This window comes from Oratosquilla oratoria, chromosome 3 (assembly GCF_046742065.1).
Source record: "Oratosquilla oratoria isolate Oo_2021 chromosome 3, ASM4674206v1, whole genome shotgun sequence".
In the NCBI taxonomy this organism is placed as follows: domain Eukaryota; kingdom Metazoa; phylum Arthropoda; class Malacostraca; order Stomatopoda; family Squillidae; genus Oratosquilla; species Oratosquilla oratoria.
Genome location: NC_134779.1, coordinates 52,405,640 through 52,415,639, shown reverse-complemented (window position 1 = coordinate 52,415,639; position 10,000 = coordinate 52,405,640). Strand labels below are relative to the sequence as shown.

The following is a 10,000-nucleotide window of genomic DNA, read 5'->3' as shown; positions in this document are numbered from 1 at the left end:
GAATCACTCCCACCGTGGAGGTCGATACTAAGTGTGAGGTGATAATTGGCAGTCACACTATATCTACTCACTTCCTCCAGAACCCAATACGACAAACTCCAGTCCCTCTCATTCCTTAGCTGCGTCTTAGTCCAAAACGAACAACATACATCATTCAGCGCCAGTTTAGGAATAGTCACCATCCGGCTACTAAATCAAACTGAATCAGAACTCATTTATGAACTCTCAGAATAACAAGTAATCTAAGTCTGTCGTAACAAAATAAGATAGATCAGTGAGCAAATAAATAAACCGTCACCCCACATTGATAGTCACATTCATCCGATCCCAGCTCCATTTCTTTATCTACGTAGTGTATTTGAGATCCGACACGAAAAAACACTATTCACGGCCAGGTTGCTGTTTTGATTACCAACGCTTTAGGCAAATCAAACGGCGAAGCCACCGCCCTGTTCATAAGTGTGCGCTGCTCGTCCTCCGCACATAGTTCCCCATGAACAACCCACGCCCAGGTCGCTATTTTGGTTGCCAACACTTTGGGCATACTAAACAGCGAAGCCACCGCCCAGTAGGCATATCTGTGCACTGCTCGGCCTCCGCATATAGTCCCCCATGCGCAGCCCACGCCCAGGTCGTTGTTTGGATTGCTAACACTTTGGCATATTAAACAATGAAGCTGCCGCCCAGCAGGCATATGTGTGCACTGCTCAGCCTCCGCATATAATTTCCCATGTGCACACCATCCCCAGGTCGCTGTTTTGATTGCCATAGGTTTGGGCGTAGCAGTTAGTGTTGTCGCCGCCCAGCAGGTATACTGTATGTGTGCACTGCTCGGCCTCTGCATATGGTTCTCCATGTCCGAACCCAACCAAATACGTAAGTTGTGGTCAAAATCACACAGCATCCTCTTTACTCAATGATTTGAACGTGAATTCGTCGTGCCGATAAAGTGGTTAATAGCACTCAGTTTGAACTTTAATACAGGAAAACAATTGAATTCAAGTGCATCAACCAGTCCATAGCGTCATTGCAGTTACGATATGAACAGTTTAACAATATTTCATTTTACCTGTAATTTCTTAAAACTATCCTATTAATCTAACTTATTTTTTTTATTTTAATTTGTTTTCTTCTTTTGACTTTTGATTAACTTTTATAGAGTTAGACTAAGTTATTTGAAAGGTGATGGAAGACGTGAGCAGCGGGGGAGTGATATTACTTATTTGCTTTTTTTGGTTGCTGTCAGGGCATTTTATTCAGTTATCTGTGATCCGTTCGTTAGTGTAGGCGTCACCTTTATACTACCGTTTTTTCAACTAAATGAACTCGACTTGCGATAAATAGTAAATCGTAAATAATAATGAAAATTACAATAATAAAAGCGACAATTGTTATAATAATAGTGATAATAATAATAACAGTAAATATGATAATATTAATAATAAAATGATAATGATAGTAATAAAGAAAACGGGAACAGAAAGAGGGGACCCTGCAACTTACGAAGACACTGGTGGGAGTTACAAACTTCCAGGCGTACTTCCAGTAGTAGTACGGGAACGGGTGGTGCCCGATCATGGTCCGGATGTCGTCTAGGAACCGGTCCACCCCATATATCCAGCAGATGGCGATCAGCTGTTGGAGACGTAATAGTTTTCATTAGTCTTTTATTTCACTACGAAGAGAGCAATGTTTTTTTTTTTTTTTAAATGATAATAACAATAGTAATCTGTCTATATACCAAGGGCTTCTATCCCGTCTTAGGAGAGGCAGGCAAGTCAAGGGACGCACCAGTGGCGGCGCCAGGGGGGGGCTTGGGGGGCTTTGGCCCCCCAAAAAGTGACCAGCCCCCCCATTAGCCCCCCCCCCAACTGAAATGAGCAAATTGAAAATTTAAAACACTCATTGAAATAATTTTGTCAAGTGGAATTTTTAATTGCCAGGGCTAAAGATTTGTCAGCCATCAGTGCAAGCCCTACCATTAACCCCCTCCCCTTCTGAAATGAGGATAATATATGTGTATTATCATATTACTATTAGCCCCCCCCAAATTTGCTCAGCCCCCCCTTAGCCTCCCCAACTAAAAATTCCTGGCGCCGCCGCTGGCACGCACACACATCCACTCATTCCACCTCCATCCACCCCCTTTTTTTCCTTCTCATCTTAGCTTCTCGTGGATGAAGGGTCATCCCTCTCTCCTGCCCACCGCCCAGTTTGGAAGCAATGCAGCAAGACACAGCACATCCACAGCAGGCCCCAACAGCTTAATTAACACGGTGACCCTTCTTCCACGTCCCCTCATGTGGAAGATGGACAAGATGATGAGAAATCCCTTCGGGCTGTGTAAAAATATTATCTATACACAGCCGTTCTCCGCGCACCAATGTCCCCTGCCTTCCCTCATCCCTGTTCAACAGACATTCCCCTGTTGATCAAAACCCCCTTTACCCCATCCATCCATCTCATCCTCGATCACCCACTCAAGTTCACCCCATCCACCTCTTCCTCCCACTCTTCTTTTGTTCATCTCTCTTCATTCACTCTTTCCATGTGTCCATACCACCCCAATAATCTTTCATCAACCCTATCTGCCAGCTCCCTCTCCACCCCCGCTCTCCTCCTCACCTCCTCGTTTCTCACTCTATCCAGCCTTGTAACCCCTACCATACTTCTCAGACACTTCATCTCAAACACATTTAAACTTTTCCTGTCTGCCTCTCTTAAATTCCAAATCTTTGCCCCATACAACGCCTTCGGCACAATCATCCCTTCCTTCAATCTTCTCTTTGCATTAATTCTGACATGCCTATATTTCATGACACTTTGCAACCCCCCCCCAGTAGTAATAGTAATAACGATAACATAACAATGACAATAATATATACAGGAATGTTGCACCGTCTGTGCTGTCTCCACAGACAGTCGCTAATATTTTGCTCGTAATGAATTATGAATATTTTTCATTCATCCACTGCCCTTCTTGATTAATTAATCTATTCATATATTAATTTATCTAATTCATTTATCCATTTACTTATTTTGGGGGGGACCAGGAAACAGCCACCTGTCAAACTATATTCTGTCAAAGAGTCCGCGTCTGCCATGGGAACCGAATGCAAGCCTAAGGCGCCGCATCCCCAAAGAGGCTAAGCAAAGGTGGATTTATGAGGGCTGGGACTCGACCTCGGGCCCACAGAGTTGATGGAACATCAAAAGAATCCCCCTAACTTGTGTCACTGTGGAAGGCCTGAGTCGTCATTGGCCGAAACAGGACAAGGGGCGGGGTCTATTTGACATTGTTACAGTGAATAAGATGTATCTTCGTTATCCACTCCCCCTCCCCCCTTCCCACCATCCAAAGGCCATGACTATGTAGTCTGAACATGCCCACACACAAATATATACTCACACACACACACACACACACACACACACACACACACACACACACACACACACACACACACACACACACACACACACACACACACACACACACACACACACACACACACACACACACACACACACACACATATATATATATATATATATATATGTGTGTGTGTGTGTGTGTGTGTGTGTGTGTGTGTGTGTGTACGTGGGAGTAGAAAACAGGAACCAAAAGTGTGAAACTAGTCAGGAATAAATTCGGACTAAGATTCCTGTTTTTCCTTGTCCCACTTACGTCGCCATCCTGTCAAAATCTGTGTGTGCATGTATATATATATATATATATATATATATATATATATATTATGTATATATACATACATACATATATATATATATATATATATATATATATATATATATATATATGTGTGTGTGTGTGTGTGTGTGTGTGTGTGTGTGTGTATTTTATATGTATGTGTGTTTGTATACATATATACCGTATGAAAAAAATATCTCGCAATCATACTTCTACATCACATCCAGTTGACCTCGGGTGACCTCACCTCAATGCAGCCAATCATGAGCGCCGAGAAGGTGCCTGAGTAGTTGTCGAGGAGCTGCAGGATGTACATGCCGTGCCTCGTGCACATTGTCAAACCCAAGATGCAGCTCGCCGAGCACACAGCCACGCACATTTTCCTGTAAGAGTTGTGGAGGTTCATATGCGTGAGTTTGAGGTTGGGGGGGGGGGCGTTGGCGGGGGCGAGGGGGGTAAGTTGATGAGGAAAGGAGAAGGGATGGTGTTGGGGAGGAAATGGATTTAGGTAGGGGAGCACATATTGGAAGGTATATGAAAGATTGCATATCTATACATATTTCACACATGTATAAAAATGCACGCACGCACAATATACTGTATACATACATATACATACATATTTTTATATATATAAATGCACGAGTATATGCATATATATACATATATATTATGTCGGTGGATGACTATACGAAAGCCATATATACGTACGCATACACGGCTACATGATACAAGAGATAGCAAGCCCCCTTGCAGTCCCTACAGCGCCCATGGCGACCAAGACCTACTTGTAGTGCCTTCTGACGCCGAGAACGTCGACAAGTGACGTAATGACGGCCTGGACGATGGTGAACTGGGACCCAAGACCCAGCGTCAGGAGCATCACGAAGAAGAGGATCGACCAGAAGGGCGAGATGGGTAGGCGGGCCACCGCCTCAGGGTAGGCCACGAACGCCAAGCTGGGGCCTTGCTTGGCCACTTCGCTGACCGGCATGTCGAGTTCGTGGGCCATGAAGCCCACGATGCCGAAGATGACGAAGCCGGAGAAGAAACTGGTGCAGCAGTTTGCCGTTGCTATGGTGATGGCGTCTCTGTGGCGGGGAAAAGAGGCATAGTCAAGGTCATCGCTTTGGCAGACAAGATCTTCCTGGCCAAGAAACCTTTGCACGAGTGAAAATGTACATACAATGTCCGTAGACTTGTGTGTGTGTGTGTGTGTGTGTGTGTGTGTGTGTGTGTGTGTGTGTGTGTGTGTGTGTGTGTGTGTGTGTGTGTGTGTGTGTGTGTGTGTGTGTGTGTGTGTGTGTGTATGTGTGTGTGTGAGTGTGTGTGTATGTGTGTGCGCGCGTGCGTGTTGGTAATGGACCAGGGGTCATTATGCTTAGGAACCTGAGCAAAACGAAACGTATAACACAAAACATAAACAAATCTTACTCGCATATAAACCCTTTCATTACATTTTTCATCATGTTGACTCACTGGAGGCAGTTGTTGTTGAATTTATTGTAGGAAGACAAGGTGATAAGTCCTCCCCAGCACGGCCCCAAGGAGAAGAAGATCTGCATAGCCGCGTCAGCCCAAACCTGGAAACAAAACACAACCGATGTTTGTGACGTCATAACGGATACCACTCTCCCTGATCACGGAAATATAATCCATTTCATGGGGATATACGGTACAGCGATAACAACACTCTGTGTATAGTATTGGAGTAAAGAAATTATTTATTTGTGTATAGGGAGTCTTAATGCTATTAGGAGGTGAAAATAAACTGGTTTAATTGGTTACTTATGAACATTTCAGTAACATAATGACATTTTTATTGTGTGTGTGTGTGTGTGTGTGTGTGTGTGTGTGTGTGTGTGTGTGTGTGTGTGTGTGTGTGTGTGTGTGTGTGTGTGTGTGTGTGCTTCCACAAGATCTTCGATAAATGGATTTGAATGTCAAAATTTCACTACAATTTATGTGTATGTGTGTGTAATTTCACAAGATCATCGATAAATTGATTTGAATGTCAAAGTTTCACTATGATTTATGGAACGATAATTAGAAAATAGCAAACATTCCAACGAGTGTAGAACCCTAGGCTAGATTTAGCAAGTTGACATTCCCTTCCTGTCCTGAGGCACTGAATTCTTCCTTAAATGTCTTGCGCACGCACACACACACACACACACACACACACACACACACACACACACACACACACACACACACACACACACACACACACACACACACACACATTGCCTACCCCAACACAGAAACCCTCTGTCTTGGTGCTGTCCATTAGGTCAACTTAACGCCCCTCCCGTGGTTGCTATGGATGGGGTAGTGTCTCCCTGGAAGCTTACCTTCGCTGTTAAGAGTTTCTCCCATTGGGGCGTGATGTAGAAGGTGATCCCCTCGAGGTAGCCCGGTAAGGTGATGGCACGAATGAAGAGGATGATGAGGACAGCGTAGGGGAAAAGAGCGGTGAAGTACACAGCCTGTCGTTGAAAGAGAGAGAGAATAATTAGTGGCGTGGCGATGACTCGTTAGTCGTCGTATCTGTCATATTTCTCATCACCAAAGAAGTTGGAGAGGGGGGGTAAAGAAGGATATTTGTAGGTAGATTTGTTTATTTTATTTTATCGGATAGTGTTTGTTGTATAGGAGCAAGGGTGAATATTATATATATATATATATATATATATATATATATATATATATATATTTAGAGAGAGAGAGAGAGAGAGAGAGAGATTATGACAGGTTGACGTGAGTGGGAATAGGAAACACAGGAATTTATTCCTGACTAGTTTCACAGATATGCATATCTCCGAAACCAGTCAGGAATAAAACTCAGGTTAGACTCCTGTGTTTCCTATTCACACACACACACACACACACACACACACACACACACACACACACACACACACACACACACACACACACACACACACATATATATATATATATATATATGTGTGTGTGTGTGTGTGTGTGTGTGTGTGTGTGTGTATGTATGTATGTACGTATGTATGTGTGTGTGGCGAGCCCTTACCTTGCCCATGCTGGAGACACCCCTGAAGAGGACGAGGCAGACGATGACCCAAGAGAGAATGAGGCAGAGGCAGAGGCGCCACTGGAGCGTGTGACCGTCGTCGTCATGGAATCCTTCGGAAATGTCCAACATGAAGTTGCTGTCGGGCGACGGGAAGGGGGGGAGGGGCAGCGGCGGGGGGAGGAAGACAAGGGAGAGTTAGTATGGGGGCATTTTTTATTATAATTTTATCTATCTATTTATTTATTTGACTGGCTGATTGACTGCCTGACTGCCAGACTTACTGACCGGAACCTCATAAGAAAATCTGACGTCCGCCGTAACAGTCTACAAAGACCATTGCAGGGCTGAGGTGGGCACCCAGGCCAAAGCCTTGTTAAACGTGCATTCGGAACGAGTGGGAAGCATTCATGCTGACATATCATATATCAGTCGTGAATCGATATGTCTGCATTGTGTGTCGGCATGGAGCTTGATTGACACGTTTTCGTGTCTCCCTCCCGGTTTCTACTGCATTTGTGTCGATAAAGAAATGTAAATAATATTTTTGGTGTTGATATTACTAGTGTTTGTTTGTATGCAAGATGCTGTAATGATTATCATTTATTTTATATTATTTGTTTTTGTTTTGTTATCATTTGTCTGTCTGATTTTCATTTATTATTAGTTATATGTCAATTTATTATTATTTACTATTTACCTGTTTGTTTATTATTTAACTATACCTATGCATTCATTTATGTATTTTATTTGTTATTTACATTATTATAGTTTTTATTTATTAATTTATTATTATTATGATTTTTTTTCGCATCCGACCTAGATATGGACCAAAAGGTCTCCTGTCGGCATGCTCCGCCTTTGTAATCCTTTGTGTGTGTGTGTGTGTGTGTGTGTGTGTGTGTGTGTGTGTGTGTGTGTGTGTGTGTGTGTGTGTGTGTGTGTGTGTGTAAATTTTGTGTAGGTTGTGTGTGCGCGTGTAGGTTTTGTGTATGTTTGTTTGCACCATGGTCTTAGAGTACGTGCTTGACTCGTGATCGACAGCTGCGGTAATGCTGTGATCGTACACACACACGTACAATCTCCTTGCACAATGGAGACAGTGATAGTCTTCAGTTTTAAAATGTTTCCCAGTCCTTGAGCAGGGGTCGATCTCTGTCCTACTGAATTGGCAGTCCAAAATGCTAACTACCGAATCATCAACCAGTGACCAAATTGTATTTACCTAATTTTTGTGTACGGGGAACTAGCAAGGCTATTCCTTTAATCTACAAATATCTTGTCAACGTGTTGCGCGTGCAATAGTGCTCGAGATATTTCTGTTTAATTTATTTGGATATATTTTACCTATTTATGTATTTTAATATTCATATATTTCATATTTGATTTTATCATTATTATTATTGTCTTATTTTCATCATGTTATGAATATTATTGAAATATATGTTCTTATTGGTTAACTTCCTTATAGGCGTGGGGAAGCCCATGTTTTTTTAGATATAAATTCACACACACACACACACACACACACACACACACACACACACACACACACACACACACACACACACACACACACACACACACACATATATATATATATATATAGCTAATATGACTACATACAGCCAAGTCATAAATTTCCTTCCTAAGGAACACAAATCCATGATAAGGTATATGGAAAATACCTTTAAGAAAATTATCAATGCACAACTAGCCATCACTTTTAATGAAACATGCATTAGAGAAAAACTCCTGCCCAAATACACTGACAATATATATATATATATATATATATATATATATATATATATATATATATATATATATATATATATATGTATGTATGTATAAATTATTTTTTTTACTCACTGAAAATATTCGTCAGCTGGGGACCTGACCGACATGGCGGTAATGTTCAAATGGTCCCATTGCTCCTCTGTCGTCTGATTGCGGAAGTAGCAAGTCTCGTTACTGGCCACGATTCCTCCGTGAGACGTACAGTTCTTCGAGTCAAACCTGCAGAAAATAGATAGAGAAAAATAATGTAAAAAAGAAATAAAGTAGAATAAATGAAAACAAATGAATAAAAACATAAATAATGAGATCGATTTTCTGTAAGTTTGTGTCGTAATTTCTGCCTTACTCCGGAGATGTTGTTGTCTATTGTTATTGTTTTTGTTATTCTTGGTATTATAATCACTGTCGTTATTGTAGTTATCATTGTCATCATAGTTATGTTGATTAATTAATTAATTCTTAATATGCAAAACACACACCCATTCACCTGTAATATATATAAATATGCGTAAGTAACCACTAGGAAAAGTAAACTAACGAAGCAGAGCGCTTTCGTATAATCACATCTTCAGTGCAGATACAATGAAGATGTAATTATACGAAAGCGCTCTGCTTCGTTAGTTCACTTGGGGATGGGGGGAAGGACGGAACTAACCATCGACACGCGGCCGTATTCCACCAGTGGTCACACGAGGACCATGGCAGTTCGGCCGTGAAGGAGGAGAAAAGGTAGAAGAAGGCCCAGGCGATGATGATGTTGTAGTAGAGCGAGATGAAGAAGGCGATGATAAACATGCCGAAGCCGACTCCTTGCATGAGAGGCAGGACTTTCCAGATGGTGATGGGTCCTTCTTGCCCGTACTGACCCAAGCTGACTTCGAAAAAGAAGAGCGGAAGGCCCGTGATGGTGAGCATGATAACGTAAGGGATGAGGAAGGCCCCTGCAAGGAAGGAAGAAAGGAAGAATATCTGTGATAAGGTCCATCTGTGTAAAATATTTATTTATTTTATTTATTTATTTATTCATTTATTTTTACTCATTGAAAGTATTCGTCTGCTGGTGACCTGACCGACGCTGCTATTTATTCCATGAACCACAAACACTATCCCCAAACATATGACATGTTAACCACTATTCATTAACGCTCCTACTATTCACTTGATTACTATTCATTACTTGTATAACTCCTTCCATGATTACTCCACACATTTAACCCAAACACTATTCATAAATCTGTAGAAGGAATTTCCACTATTCATTAAGATATAGCCACCAATCACTGCACTGGTGTTGTCTTTACTGGAGCATGCATAGTTCTAGGGCTATACACCATTATTTAGAGGGGTTATTAAGACGATTGAAAAATAAGTATAAATACGATGGCAATGATAACAGTATTAGTAATGATAACGATAATAAAATCTAAAAATAATGATGG

General features: G+C 41.7%; 1 protein-coding gene across 1 annotated transcript in view; it reads right to left on the bottom strand.

Annotated features, from left to right (window-relative positions):
* Positions 1 to 10,000, bottom strand: part of LOC143022551 (sodium- and chloride-dependent glycine transporter 1-like) — a 42,639-nt gene that overhangs the window by 3,558 nt on the left and 29,081 nt on the right. The window contains exons 3-10 of the mRNA XM_076180822.1: positions 9,217 to 9,502; positions 8,634 to 8,780; positions 6,762 to 6,900; positions 6,067 to 6,201; positions 5,192 to 5,295; positions 4,501 to 4,803; positions 3,960 to 4,095; positions 1,504 to 1,635 (exon numbers count right to left, since the gene is read on the bottom strand). Coding sequence (XP_076036937.1) covers positions 1,504 to 1,635; positions 3,960 to 4,095; positions 4,501 to 4,803; positions 5,192 to 5,295; positions 6,067 to 6,201; positions 6,762 to 6,900; positions 8,634 to 8,780; positions 9,217 to 9,502 — 1,382 coding nt within the window. The remainder of the gene's footprint in view (positions 1 to 1,503; positions 1,636 to 3,959; positions 4,096 to 4,500; positions 4,804 to 5,191; positions 5,296 to 6,066; positions 6,202 to 6,761; positions 6,901 to 8,633; positions 8,781 to 9,216; positions 9,503 to 10,000) is intronic.